We start from the raw sequence: 15,474 nt of genomic DNA, 5'->3' as shown, positions 1-15,474 counted from the left end.
TGCACAAAGGTAGGAGTTCAACTTGCACAAACTCGATGAATTTCCCTGCCTGGAGGCTGTCTTACCTCTGAAGGGAAAGCAAAGAGCAGGACCTTCCAGAGGTCTATCAGACTGCATCCTGTGTACAATCTCTGGCAATCTGTAAGATTATTTGTTTTATTTCCCAGGTGTATTACTCCTGTGGTGCAGTGGTGCAATCGATGGAGAGAGGTCTGATTTTATCACCAGGTTTTCCCAACAACTACTACCCAGGGATACACTGCGTTTGGCAGTTTTTCATTCCCATGAGAACCCATCTCATCTTGGAAATCTTTGACTTTGACATTTTTGAGAGCTCTGGTGAAACTCCAACCCCCTGGGATGGCTCTTCAGCCCCCACTACAACAGGAAACAGCGACGTGCCTTCTCTTGAGGAAAGCCTGGACTTGGCTCTCCCTACCACAAAACCCTCTCTCCAGACCTGGATGTCGAAGGTGGCTCAGAATCTGAGCAGCACCAGAGATCAGACAAAGGACTTTGCTGATCGACTTCCAGGAATCACCTCAAAGAAAGAAGAAGCCAAACAAGCATCTGAAGAAAACCAGTCGAAGCAGATGAAGGAACCCAAAGTGACTACCAAGGCTCAAGCAGAGGAGCTGCCGTTGCCAGTGGCTGGTGGTGCCCCAGTGCAGAGGGAGAACACCAGTGGCCTGGAAACGGGAGATGATCTGGAAGGGAAAATCTTGCTTGCCCACCTAGCTGCTGCCAGCGAGAGAGATGAAGTTCCAGTAGAGAGCTGGACTCTTCCCTCCACAGCACTGCCCGTGGAAACCTCCTCCAGCCCTCAGCCAGCAGCAGATCTCTGTCCCCACGATGTACTCTATGTTTCTGATCTCATCACCTTCTCCTCTCGCTTCTGTGGGCCAAATTCCCCTTTGAACAAGACCATGGTCTTTGGCTCCTCTCTGGAGATGGTGGAGGTGATCATGGAGCTGATCACCACCACGGGCCGGGGCCGGGGCTTCGCGATGCTCTTCGAGTACAGGAACATGACGGCAGCCGGCGCTGTGGACGCTGTGAGGCAGGAGAGGAAGGACAACACGATGCTGCTGGCAACTGGAACTGGCATCGTTGTCTTCGTGCTTGCTTTGCTCTCTGCCCTCTGCATAGTTTGCAGGTAAGGTGATGTGAATCAGAGCCTTTGAAGCCCTTGACATAATCCCCAGGAAAACCACCAGAAAACAGCTCTGTTTCCTCTGCTCTGTTAATGTTTCTGTCCCTCCAGTGGAGTGAAGTGTGTGGGCACAGAGGAGGTCAGTGCCAGTCACTGCCCCTGCCCCAGGCTCCTCAGTTTTCTTTCCTATTTTTAAAGCTCCTGTACCTCAAATTTATTTTCTTTTTCCAGCAGAAATACCTGAAAGGTCAGGACTTTCCTGGACATTCTTTCTTTTCAGTGGCAGTGGTGCCTTTGAACCTCAGTTTTGGGACCATAATTGGCCAATGAACAAAGATCATCCTTCCCTGAGTGTCCCAAGCAGGCTGGGCTGACATACACTGCATCTTTCCAGAGACCCCAGTTTGACTCTAACTAACCATCACTAACACTCTGCAGAAAAGTAAATAGTAAGCAAACTATTACCACTTAGAATTAAGATTAAAAATTGTTTTCAGAGTCTGTAGTATATTTTGTCCAAGAGTCTGTGCAGATATTCTAACTCCAGTGCATTCAGTGTTCTAAGGAGTCATCTGCACACCCCTCTGATGCTGGGGAGGAGCTGAGCGCCACACCACGGTGCCTCTCACTGTTCCCAAATGTAACCCCAAATGACAGAGCCAAGTGATCTGATGGCCAGGCTGGGCTGCTGATTTCCAGCTCCTGGTGCTAACTGGTTAAATGGCTAAACCCTGGCAGCTACAAAAGCATGCCTCTCCAGTCAACTGCTTTGATTTCATATGTTTCTTTCCTCTATATTTATCCAAAAAACACTTCTCCGCCCCCCCAGCATATGTTTGCATTTTTCTTTCCAGCTCCCTAGTGAAAACGTTTTTGTAGAAACAGTGATTTATTTTTTTTTTCCTTCCAACAAATTCAAAACAGAGTCCAAGCTCCCCAGGTTTTTGTCAAAGTAAACAGCATCTTTCCAATGTTTTGATTTCAGTGAACACATCAGGTAACCTGAAGCAAACCCTGGCCCTGGCAGGGTGCTGACTGGGGACTGGCAGTGCCTTTGTTTCCCAGAGCCAACTGGCCTGCCCTCTCTCCTCCTGCATCCCCATTTACTGAGCATCCTCCAACCCCAAAGGTCTCAGGATTGCCCAGACATTCCTGGTGCCTGAGGGTGCTTTGACAGAGGAACTTGTTTTTCCTTGTCCTTCTGAAGGCTGCATTTCTAGCTCTGGCTGAATAAACACAAACTATGGGCCATCACACTGGGCAGCAGAGAACTGTGGAGAAACTTCAATATAACCTCTCTTGCTGTATGTAAAGAAATTCCTGCCTTCAGAGCCTGAGCTCTTGATAGTTGTAAGGGTTAAACTTGCATGTGTCACATCTAAGTAACCTTCTTCCTTTCCAGAGAGCTTGCAGAACACTGGTTTAGACCACATTTTTTTTGCTGGCTCTAAAGGAAAACGCCTGCTGGAAAATGTCTTCCAGATACCAAATACTTTATTTTTATACCCTTGCCAATCTTCAAAAGAGACAGAAACAGTCTCCCTTCGCTATGGCAGCAGTCTGGGCTGATACACATGTTGAGTAGGCTGTTCTTGCTCCAACACCCCTATTTAATTTCACTGTAACCATCCATGAAGCAGAGTATTATTCAAACCAAAAGGTACACGGGCAATCTGAAGTTCTGCTGGCTGAGGTTTGCTCTGCACAGCCTGTTCAGAAAGTCAGGCCATGCTGCTCTCATTCACAGTTTGGCTTTTTGCTTGTCAGATGTTTACAAAATAATGTTCTGCTCTTGCTGACCAACAGAGAGAAAAGTGCTCATGATTTCAGCCCCAAACACAAATGTTTATGTGTTCTGGGAATGCATCCTACCAAGAGCCCTATGGCACAGGATCAGGGTTAGACTCTCTTCTTTTAACACTGGTGCTTGTGCCTTTTCACTGCTCTGCAACTCTTCTTTATTTTTACATGAAGATATCTCTACCTCAGTCAGCTATTGACTGGATATAAATAGAGATTATCCCTACTCCTTTAGCCTCTTGAAAGGGCATTTACCATCCCAGCTGCCTGAATTCCCTGCATTCTGTTCCAGGAAGGTCTTGATTACACTACTGTATTTCTTGTCAGACTTAAAGCATTAAAGTGAGAGCTGACAGAGGTGGAAGCAATGCCATGACCTGTGCTGAGTTCCCTCCCTTGTGTTGCACTGGAAGAGTCTTTGTTCTCTCTTTGCTGGGCTGACTGCTTCGAGGATAACTGCCCCCAGAACCACTGGCGGTGCTTGGAGCTTGCCTACCCCTCCCAGCTGGGGGTTTTTAATGCAGAATAAGACTGCAGAGGCCACTAAACACACCGACACTCCTCTTAGACTCAGCCCATCGAGCTCTGTTTTGTGCTTCTTGCCCTAAGAAATCCGGTGTCAAATGTGTAATAACCACAACCTGTCCTCCCTGCAGGAAATGTCAGGGTGGCAAGGGGTGGGCTGAGGGGGGAAATGGCAGTGTTTTAGCAGGACAGCACAGTCAGAAGTGAGAGCAGCTCCCTGAGGCACAGTGACACTCGTCCTGGCCAGGCTGTGCCACTGCAGATGATGCCAGCAGTAACCTTGAAGCTCCTGGCCTTGTAAACTTGCCTTCCACTTTCTTTTCTCTTCATACTCGATTTGTTTCTCTGGTACCAGGTTTAGCTGTTGATTTTTTTTTTTCCCCATTTCTATCTGCTGCTCTTGCTCAGCTAAAAGTAGCAGGCTCTGCCTTGCCAGGAGTAGAAATGGCCTGGGATGGGCTTGGCATCCACTGCCACTCCATGCACCGAGCCATCAGCAGTATCTGCTGGGGCTCATTGCATTCAGCCAGGGCAAAGCTCTCTGGGGAAACTCCAAGTCTCTGCCACACTGCAGCTTTTGTTTGCTACTTGGGGAAGGAATGAAAGCTTCACTTGTTAGTTGGCCAATAATTCTAATTACTTTTGGCCATGAGGCCTGGCTCGAGTAATGGGGTATTTTTTATTTTCTTTCCCAAGCCCCAGGAACAACAGATATGTCCACCTTATTTAGTCCTAATCCTGTCCCATGCAGTCAAACTCTTGCTCTAAGGTTGCAACCCATGGATTGCAGCTGCCTTTTGCATCTGCTCAGGACCTGTTCCCACTCACAACCCTTCAGGTACAGCGATATCATCGACCATCACGTGCTGCCCTCTCTCCCTGCACAGGCTGCCCTGCCAGCCACTGCCTGCCACCCTCTGTCACCTGAGCATGACAACGTGCCTTTGTCATGGAATGCCCTGCTAGAGAATCCTCCTAAAAGCAGAGCTTTCCTCTGCCCCCCTCGTGCAGACACCCCTTGCTGCCTGCTGGAGCTGTGGCCTCCCTTTCCCTCCTCTGCACATCCCACTGGTTTAGTTGGACACCTCTGACAGCTACACCTGCCTGGAGCTGCCCTTTCACAAAGCTTTCAACAGACTTTATTTTATTTTGTTTGTTTGTTTACTCAAGAATTTTGAAGCAACTTTTTTTTTTTTTTTTTTTAATCACATTTTCTTTTAAATGACGGCAACTGGTCTGTTTTCACATTGGCTCGTTTGTGCTCATGAGCTGATGATCCAAATCTCTGGTCTCCTTGGTGGAGAGGTCCTCAGTGGACCACAGAGATGAAGTCCAGCTGGGGAATGAGCTAAAGAAACATCTCCAGCCCTGCAAACCAGAGCATCTCTGTGCTGGTTTTTAGCAGCAAATCAAATTGTTCAGCGAAAATCAGACTCTCAACACCCAAAACTTGATGAGGGAAGAAAAATCCAAACAGTGCTCTTTCAGCCAGGTACCATTTTTCAATCCTAATTTAAACTTTGTGAAGAACAGGACTCTCTCTCTTGTTCCATCATCCTCACACAGGAAACATCTTTGCTGGGGGCACCTTTCTCTGCCTTTGGTTCATGCTGCCAAACTGCAGGGTGGATTTCAAGGTAGTTATGGTGTCTGCTAAATTTATAAAGAACAGCAAGGGAAGGAGCCAAGAATGTAAGGTATTCCAGTTTCTTAAGGCAGAACTTGCCCGGTCTATCCATACTTTAAATTTTTCTGTGTGTTTTGACAGGGAAGAGCTGGGAAGAGAGGAAGATAATAATAATAATAAAAAATACTGCCATATGAACAAACAGGGGAATTCCACAGTTCTCCCACCATCTACTTGAATGCCTTGACCACCATACTAATTCCTTTTTTTGTGGTATGCTTGGCCAGGTCACTCCTGCTGAAATGATTCTGGTGCCCAAAAAGAGCTTCTAGGGTGTGTGTGTATTGACATACACATTTTCTAGTCTGAAATATTTCCTATGTTGTTTGATCTTGCTTGATAAGGCAACCCTACTCCTACCTGGGAGCCTTTCCCTGCTCCCCCTCCCTGAATCAGTGCATTTAAAGAAGAGCCTTCCCTGCTTTAGCCTTGAGTTTCCCTGAGAAGCCCAAGCAGGGGCTGTGCCTCCTGCAGGAACAGCTATCTGTCTGGATCTCCTCTGGGTTAAATTCCCAAGTGCCAACTTGCTCTCCTCTCCTTTCTGTGGTCCTCTCTGTATTCACCAGGAATAGCATGTGGGTTTTTTCTCCCTCAATTCACTTGTCAGTCAATGAGCATTTTTTTAAGAGGCCCAATGACACGGTGAAGGAATGAAACCCATCATGCCTGAGATGGAGCAGACACTGGCTCCATGCCAACCACCTTAGGTGGTCCCTGAGCCCCTTTTCTTAAAAACAAACAGCAATGAAATGGTGGCTGAAAACTTGACATCTTGGCTTCAACCCATAACTACCAAAAACACTTGCATGGAGGAGATTAAATGCCTTCAAACAAACCAAACCCCACAACAAGAAGCACAACAGCCAGCAGCACAGACAGTAGGGAAACAGTAACACTGGTCACATCCCATCTGGCCAGTGCCTTGATGCTCCCATGTGTCCACTGTCCCCCAGAGAACCACTGAGCACCAAGGCAGAACATTCTTGCCTCAGTCATAACATTCATTAGTGCCAGTCCTGCCTTAAGGTATCTTTAAGTCTTATCCCTCCAAAAGTCATTAACACGAGTTGTTTCATGATCTCAGTTTTACAAAGAATGTGAAAGAAAGGTTAAGAACGTGCCTGTGTCTCCCTTCAGCCCAGGGCACACCCACCCCACCATGATCTGCCTCAGTGGAATGGTCACACGAGTGGGCAGCATCTGATACTCTCTGCTCGCTAAATATAGCCCAGCATGCAGAGTTAGCTCTGCAGATGAACTGCTCTGTCTACCAGTATCAGAATGGTGCCACTGCCCAGACCCAGGCGGGATCTCAGCCCCGCTGTTTCGTTACTGATGTTGAAGAGCAGCTGACAGGGGGAGCCTGCTGGGACCTGGCAGAGGTCTGTGCACTGTCCCTGCTTTTGCAGTCATCATGGGAAGAAGATGACAGGTTCTTCTCTTCTTCAGCTGGCTCCCCACCACAGAAGCATATCATTTTCTGCCCTGTTTCACAGGCTTTGCCTCCTTAGTCTTGGCAAGTATTTGGGCTGCTCCTGTGGGTAGGAGAGCTCACAACTTGCTGGGTACCCCTTGCACGGCCAAGACCTTCCCGTGGGACCTTTAACTCACTTGCGGGCTTGTTGTTGTTGTCGCTGTCTCTCCTTTCCAGGCAGAGAACGTGCCCCAAAAGGAGCTGGTCCAACGCATGCAGTGACCAGGAGGTTAGTGCTAATGGCTTCAGCAATTTCTCTTTCTCTCTTTCACACTGGCTGTTGCACTGTTTATCTGACCATGTTTACTGGGGCATGTTCTGAGTTGTAGAACAGGATCCAGAACTCCACTGTCGATATCAATGAGCTCCAGCTGGTGGTGCCAAGCCGGGAGAATGAAAACAACAACCACTCTGTCAGCCGGGAGCAGGCGGGTAAGCGCGGGCAGCGACCGGGCCGGGTCAGGGCACTGCAGCCCTGGGCCACTTAATCAGATAGTCCCTTCCTTGCACTCCTCCTCTCCATCTCAGCCATGCACAGCTGGAGAGCTGCTCCACAGCAGAAAGCCTTTGTTGTGGGGGCTCTCCCTCGCTGCTCTCCCCCCTGCCTGAGAGGGTGATTCCCCTGGCAAGGAGCGCCCACGAGCGCAGCTCCAGCGTGCTGCCAACACAGGCTGGGACAGCACACGGCGTGGCACAGACACTGGGTTAGCAGAGCAGAGATGTTGGGTTCAGGCTGCCACAGATCCAGGAATTGTGGCACAGTTTCACCTGCCCTGTGCCTAACCTTGTCCAGAAAGGATGGGGTTTACAGCGCTCCAAGGGGCTCTGGTTTATTTACGTCAGCTTCTGAGCTCACTGCTGCTGGGGGTCTTTGTGAATCTGCTTTGGGTGACATCTACCTCACTGGGGGTTAACAGAGAAGGGCACCCCAGTGTTCCTGTGAACTATCAGCCACTAGACACACACCTCTCACGAGGGTATCTTGATAAACAGCTAATTCTGTGCTCCCAGCCATGGCAGTTTCCCAACTCCTTCTTTGGAAAAGTCACTGAGGAGCTGTGACCAGAGTTCTCCTATCCTTGCCCAGATGACAGGCCTGGGGACACATGCACACACTCCATGGCAGTCCCTGGAGCATCAGCTGCCTGGAGGAGCAGCAGCACTAGGGTTTAGCCAAAAAGCACAGCTCCCAATATCAGCAGGTATGAGTAAATACAAATAAAAGATGAGCAGAGAAGGCTGCAGGTTTCTGATCTGCAGCACAACCTTGTGTATTTAACACAAAAGATTTCAGTTCACCCCTGCCTTTATTAGAAAGGAGATCCAAGGGTGTTCCTCCTCTCCTCCTTTGTTTTTAAAAGCTTGCAGTTTGAGGAGAACAAACTGTTGGCTCGAATTTTGTTCTGACTGGTGTGACAGGCAGCCAAAGCCCGCTCCAGACTGTCGAGGGAGGGAGGAGGGTTTGTCACAGAGGAGCTGGAAACTGATGTTTTGGACTCTAGCAAGCAGCCTTTATTGATTTTCCTCCTTTGTCAGTGCCCTCCTGCAGGGGCAGCACAGAACGGTCTCCTCAGGACACCGACCCAGACGTGCCCTCCTCCATCTCCGCAGTGACCACCGAGACCGGCAGCGATGAAGTGTTCATCATTTCTGCTGGGCCTGGGGCCAGTGGGCTGAGCTTTACCACCTACAGAATACAGGTAGGAATGCTCTCTAGCATCTCTAGCAAACCACAGCATGTCCCTCTTGGGCAGCACCTCTCATATCTGTCCATTTACGACCACCACCCACTTTCTGAGAAGGGCAGTGACTGAGCTGGGCAGTTCTCCCAACCCTCGAGCTGAGCTGCCATCGAATGATGTGGGCTGGGATCCCCTGAGCCAGCGTCTTCCCAATTTTGAGAAGAGTTAAGTACAGAAGTCTACCTTGAACCTGATAGCCAATAATGCAGATGTCTGCCAACAGGCAGTAAAACCAGCCCTCTGAAATATGTTATTTGGCAAAGATGATGTTCCACTAAAAATATCACCTGTAGCAGCTTAAAGACCTGGGAGTCAGACCTGCTCCTGCCCACCACTCCCAAGACATCAGAGAAGGAACTCAGCTCCTCAGCTTGGCAGAAAATTACCTGTCTCTCCAGGCTGATGTGAAAATTAACAGTGTAGGCTACAAAAAAACCAAGTGCTTCAAAGTGAAAGAACTGGGGCCCTTTCAAATTCAGACAAAAACCCGAATCAGTTCTGCAAGTTCTTATTTTAGCTCTTTCCCCTGCACTCCTGGTCCTTTATTTGTTTAGGAATAGGTGATGGCTCAGAAGCCTCAGGTCTGGCTGCCACCTCTTCAGCCTTGAGCGAGTGCAGAGGGGGCACATCCATTACAAGTGTGTGCTCAAAGCCTTTCCCAGGTCAGTGTTCTCTTCTCCAGTGCCCTCTCTTTTTCCCACAAGAGGAAAAACAAGCAGCACAAGGAGTTCACATGCCCAGGACAGTCTGTGTAATACTCCTGTCACAGTTTACAAAACAAAAGCATTCTGTATCCCTGCACTTGATTAGGAAGTTAGCCAGGAGGCCAGGCTGCTCAGGATTTTCCTACCCTAGTGTAAGACACGTGCTGAGCTTTTCCTCCACTTGGCCACACTGATTAACAGGAAGAGAGAAAGAAAGGAAAACAGCTCTGGTGCCTTCCCTTGCCTAAACATTACCCTTGTGTGGAGCAGAGCACTGAGAGCTGCACCCAAACTGGGCACCCCTGAGCACCTGAACTCCTTGGTCCCTCTGCCCAGGGCAGAGCTTCACCTGCTGGCAGTCACATCCACACACAGCTTCTGGGCAGAGGGAAACCCTCCCTGCTGCCTCCGTTCCCCCCTTGAGTCAGAAGGAACCGATACACTTATAATCCCCATTTCTATTCTGCCATCACTTCTGCAAGCATCTTCAGAGGAGATTTATATATTCAAAAAAACAATAATGAGAGAGTTAATGATAAACCAGTGAAAGTAACCCAAGAATAAAAGTGATTTACCTTATTATTAACTCAGAAGGCATCTGCTCCTCGGTGCTGTCCATGCTGCAACACAAGTGAGTCAATACTCCCAACCAAATCCCTCGATGAGCAGCAAACCAAGCCAGGAAGCCTGGCAGGGCCTCTTTGAAAGCTCTGGGTCTCTCCCCACAGCTGATGACCATCATCTCCAGGGGAGTGGAAATCAGGCACAGCTGGCTAAAGACAAACCTGCCCTCAAAGGGAGCTCATGGGGCCGCTTGTTCCTCAGGGTTCCTGCATGTTAAACATGTGTGCAGTTTAGTTTTGAAATGTGTGTTTTTAGGGTGTGAAATGCAGCTGGGCAGCCAGCCCCTGAGCCTGCAGAGGGGATGGTGGCCCAGCACTGGGGAAGTGGGATGAGTTATCCTCTGGAGCAGAGCCCATTTCTTGGCAGGGATCCTCCTGCAGTTCTCCTCCTGGGAAGAGATGTGTGAAATGCTGAGCCAGCAGACTCACCTCACCCAAAATGCTCCCCTAGACAAAGCAAGAGAGAAGGAGCTGTCATTAAAAACATTATCCCAACCTTTTCACTGAGCAGTGGTGCCTGTCCTGTGCCCCCCAGCAGGTGAGCCCCGCTCTGCTGGCCTGATAAACCAGCTTCTGCTTTCAGCTCCTAAAACCTGCTGGAAGACACCATCCCCTGCCAGGAGGGAAGAGCAAACGTGTCTCTGTGTGTGACTAGTGAGAGGACACAGGGGGCAGGATGGCTTTGGGATGGCTTCCCAAAATCATGGCTTTGTAAATCCTGTTTGTTTTCAGGCATCGTTCAGCCTTTGGCCAACCTGTGACTGTGATGTCTGACTTCTGATCAGACACTGCAAGTGTCAGATGCAAAGGTTTGAGTAAAGAGAATGATCATGGAAGCATAAGAATCGTTTTTTTGCCAAAGCATTTTCAAAAATGTAGAAAATACATTATTCATCTTCGCAGATACTCCCAGTATATCTATCTCAAAGCGGTGGCTAATTTTTACATCAATTCAGAGGTATTTATAGTCATATTAGAATAATAAATCCTAAGACAGCCTGAAGGAATTTCTGAGGAGAAGACAGCTGGCTTATAAATTTATAAATATTGTTGCTTTAACCAAATCTGAGACTGGGAGCTTAATATTGAAACAAACTTATCCGGAGCCTGACACCTCTCCTGGCTTCCTACTGAGTTTTTATTCTGCTGTAGTAGTTAATTTCTTGCCTCTCTGCCCATCCATTTCCAATATGACATTTTCACTAAATAGTTTCTTTGATTTGCAGAAACTTGAAAGATTCGGTTTCTCAGAAATAACAAATCACAAGTTTCTGGTTTCTCAGAACTTTTAAATCCAGGACAGTGTGGGATTTGTTTCAGACCCTTTTTAATGACTATGTAAACTTTGGGAATGTGGATTTGGCATTCTTCTCACGACAACCATATCTGCACAGCTGAAAATTAAAAATATCTATAGAGTTGTGTAACGGGTGGCTTATATAAATAACAGGTGAAGTATTAGAGAAGAATGAAAGGAAATGCATAGGACTGTCAGGGATTCTTTAACTTTAAACCCATATCAATATTAAGGACAAAAACTGTGATTTTAAATGCAACATCAGAACTTATAAAGTATCAAAGAGATTTTTGTCTATAGTTCATTCCCATGTCTGATCAGCTCTGCTTATGCACAGGGCTGGTGACAAGGTTTAATGCGGTCTCACCTTCTGATGATGACAATTTTACACCTGTCTGGATGTCTTGTTCTACTCCTAAAGCACAATTTCCACCTGAAGAACATTTTTTATGCAAAATGAAAATCTCCTTGGCTCCCATCCAGTCCCTGTGCTTGTTGTTCTGTTCACCACAGACACCGAGAACAGATTATCCCTTTCTCTTTATTTTTAATTATTTTTCCTAATTCTTCCCTCTCATAGAATAAAAAGCACTACTTCAGTCTTTCCTCTTGAACTGTGCATTTTTCAGACTCCTGATTCTCCTGTTTCTTGCTTCTGGATTTCCTTCAGCAGGCCCCTTCCCCCCTGCAGTCTCCTTTGCCCAGGTAGGCACACCTGGAGCCTCCCAAGAGCCAAGCTGGGTGGCAGGATGATGTTTTACCCAGACAAGTTTGATCTGACGTGTATCTCCAGTAAAACTGAGCTGCAGGTATTGCACGTATTTGGTCAGTGAGAGCGGTGTGATCGCTTCCACAACTGAAATTTCCCAGTGTTAAACCCAGAATGGGGGAAGGAAGGTGCAGCTTCGCTCCAGGGATACCAGCAAACTCCAGGCAGCCGCGAGAGCAGCGAGGAGAAGTTGCGTTCCCGAGCGCTCCGAGGACGACTCGATAAATCAACGGTTTTTTAAAGTGTTTTAAAAACATCTGGATGAAAAACTCCGCGAATGACCTTTCTTTACTCTTGTCAGGACAAAAACCTGAAGAGGAGCGTGACGAGCCCGGGCTCGGTGTCGGAGTGGCTGAGCTCCCACCCTGCGGCCGCAGGAGCTGCCCAGAAGGGCAACGTCCCCCCGGACAATCCCTGTCCCCGGCAGCGCACCTGGAGCGCCCGCACCTTCCACGACCTCCTGGCTCCCATCCCGCAGCTGCAGAAGAAGTGGCGCAGCTGGACCACCAGCAGTCCCTTCACCAAGCTGGTTGACAGCGGCGTGAGTCCCGCAGGGAGGGGTGGGGGGGGTATAACCCCAGGACCTGCTGCTGCTGCTGCTGGGACACCTTTTCCCCTCGGCCACCGCTCTGCCTCTGCATCCTGCAGTTCCACACACATTTCAGTCCATCTTCCTTGCTGGCTGGGAAATTCCTTTGCCCAACTGTACTGTAATTTAGCCACTGAAACGTTGAGAAGCCGTGTTGTTTCCAGCAGTTACCGCCTGGTTACGAAATTTCCCCAGTCCCCAAAAAAAACCATTAAAAAAATGCCTTCAGGCAAGATCATCTCATAGAGTGTTCTGATTTGTGCCTTTTCCCCTGGTTAGGCCTTAAATTTAGTGTAACTGGTGTATTATTATTGCACTGCAAGAGCCCATAGGTGTGGCAGGGACATCGAGGTCTCACTGACTGTAACCATCAAACTAACAGCTTGTTACAAAGCTAATAGAGGATGTCTCTTCCTTTTTAAGGTAATAACACAGGTTTTTGCTAAAGAACGCATCTTACCTCTAACATAACCAGGAATTTTAACTTTTAATTCCCTTGGGATCAAAGTTTCTAATTTTGTGTTATTTTGTGCAGGGTTTTTCTACAGCTGCAAGATCCCAAGGTGTCCCAACCAGAAAGGTAATCTCAGCCATCGAGATAGAGGGAGCATCAGAGACCATGTACTCTGATTCATCTGCCAGTAATGCCTCCTACCCCCTCACCCAGTCTGCCCAAAGGCAGAGGAAGCTCACCTCCTGCAATTTGAAGAAATCCAGATTTGGGAACCCTTATTTTGGATTTTTAGCCAGTTCCCCTGACAGCAAACCTGTGAGGTCCTTGGATCCCTCAAGACACCTCGGGGCAGCATCTCCTGTTAACAGCCAAAGCCCCAAAAATCTTCTAGAGAGCTCCAACCCACTGAAAATCAACTTGGTCAATGGTTCAAAAACAAAGGAGCTTCTGGTAGAAACAGATAAAAACAAACCTGTTTTTGTTATTTCTGAGGAAGGGGACGATCAGCAGCCTCTGGTCCTCGCAGAACATCTCAGTCCCTGTGGAGACCTGGCTGAGCCAAGTGCTGTGTGTGCTGTGCCAGACAGGCAGCCCCTGGCTCTGACTGCTGAGGGGAACAGTTCTACCACCCTGACATCAAACCTTCCCCTCTGGGCAAAGTCTCCTGCTTTATACAAAGCTCACATGAAGGCCCCCAGCTCCTCCAGGGACCAGCAGAGCTCAGCAGGTGTCGATGCCAACACTGCTGAGCCCTCACAGAACTGTGACCCCCCAGCTGCTCCCACACTGTGCCAAGCTCCGGTGCAGTGATGCCCCTGGAACATCAGTTCACCAAAAGAGAGGCAACAGGGACTTGAGCAGAGCAGAAGCTGTGCCAAGCAGCTGAGGGTGGCAGTCACAGGTGGATGCAGCTTTGTTAAGAGCAGTCTTTGCTCCCCACACGGGGGGACTGAGATGATGAGGATACAAACCAGAGCACAGCACAGGTGCCGTTGTCCCTTGGGCTCTCTGACCTCCTCCCTGCTCTTCTGCATGACAACTTGGTGTGGGGTTTGTACAAGAAAGCATCCTCTGAACAGGTACTTCAGGCTGCAGGAACCCTTCTCTGGAGTAGGAATGGAAATCACCTGGGATGGTTTGTATCTGAAATGGAAATCAGTCCCCTGCCCCTGTGGTGTCACTGGAGTCTTTCTGTTGGGAGCTCTGAGCTGACTTCTGTTTATAGCCATGCCTGTACAATCCAAGGGGAGGAATTCAATCGTGCATGTTTGCATACAATTCTGTAAACTTCATTTTAAGCATTTCATAACTTCTGCACTCTAGCACAACGCTTACCAAGCATCAGCATCTCTTATTAAAGACCATGATTAGCTCATAGCCTAACTCTTTAGAGCAGTGCACAGACAAGCTGAGCAACCCAACACCAGATGCTTGTTCTATAAAAGTCTGATGTAGCTTTATCTTTGTTGGATCCACACAGGCTTAGAACACCTCAGTCCACCCCATTCAGTGACTCCTCATGGCAACAGGAGCATGTGTACAAAAACACTGAAATACTGGGAATAGTCTTCAGCATCCAGCCCTTGGATGTTTGCAGCTGCTCTGATCCTAAATCCACCAGCTATTTATTGCTGGTAACGCACACTGACTGCAGAACCATTTCCCTCCCTTGAGCAGGCAAGATTTAAAAGACAAAATTAAATGGGGCAAACTTTGAGTGCTTTCTTTGGAAATTAAGTGGCTGTGCCTCCCCGAGCACCAAGCCAGGGTGCTCCATGGAACACTGAACCAAAGGGAAGCCTGCTAGTCTCACTGCCTTTAAAAACCCCATCAGTGTTTTAATTGCCTCCTGGTGATATTGTCCCATCTCTGCAAGAATCCTGCATGTTTGGCCCACAATTTGGAATTATTTTGCTTTCTCAAATGAAAAAAAAAAATTCCCCCTGAAGCTGTATTTTGTGGCTGACACAGCACATTGTTTTAAAGCAATAGCATGTCCCAGAACAGGTGTCAGAAAGAAATCTTCCACCAGTCTTCCCCTGCCTTGGCCACAGGGTGCACCCAGTTATCTTAAGGCTGATTCCTGAAATATTTAACTGAGTTATTTATGGTTTCACCTGCTATTACAGCTTCCATTTGCCACCTATTGATGCCTGGGATATGCAGCACAAGTAGGTTTTGCCTTATATTTTGTGTGTGTGTGTTTACATGTCTACATAGACATAAAAGCCTCGCAGCAGTGGAAGCAAAAACACATTTGCCCTTCAGCAGTTGACTCAAACATGAAGAGCAAACAAATCTCTGCATCTATTACTGCCAGACTGTGTTGAGTAGTTTTGAAGTGCAAAAGTCTGGCTCCACATTGGTTGCTTCTTTTTTTGTGGGGTATTTTTTTTGTTGTTTAAATTAATGCTACTTGATTCAAAGGGAAGAGTTAATATATTTATAATTTTAAAACTATTTAGAAGTCTTCATCCCTCTAACAATAACTTCCACTGCGTTAAACTCATACACATTGTAATTCAACGTTCTGTTACTTCTTACATTTCTAAAGACTGAAGTACTAAAATCTACCTTTGAAAAGTACTTGTGTTCAGTTATTGGCAATAGTTACATTTGAAGGGCTGGGAAAAGCGGTTTTTTCAATAAAAGCATGT

At 47.7% G+C, this 15,474-nt stretch overlaps 1 protein-coding gene across 1 annotated transcript; it reads left to right on the top strand.

Annotated features, from left to right (window-relative positions):
* Positions 1 to 212: 212 nt before the first annotated feature.
* Positions 213 to 14,883, top strand: LOC114061812. Its single transcript, XM_027892632.1, has 6 exons — positions 213 to 1,156; positions 6,817 to 6,868; positions 6,969 to 7,071; positions 8,176 to 8,339; positions 12,076 to 12,315; positions 12,899 to 14,883. Exons 1-6 carry the CDS (start codon positions 285 to 287, stop codon positions 13,625 to 13,627), a joined length of 2,160 nt encoding a protein of 719 aa, XP_027748433.1. The 5' UTR covers positions 213 to 284; the 3' UTR covers positions 13,628 to 14,883.
* The last annotated feature ends 591 nt before the right edge of the window (positions 14,884 to 15,474 follow it).

Source organism: Empidonax traillii, unplaced genomic scaffold (assembly GCF_003031625.1).
Source record: "Empidonax traillii isolate 1590-97213 ecotype Southwest subspecies unplaced genomic scaffold, ASM303162v1 scaffold361:size2146424, whole genome shotgun sequence".
In the NCBI taxonomy this organism is placed as follows: Eukaryota; Metazoa; Chordata; class Aves; order Passeriformes; family Tyrannidae; genus Empidonax; species Empidonax traillii.
This window is presented reverse-complemented; position numbering and strand designations above follow the sequence as displayed.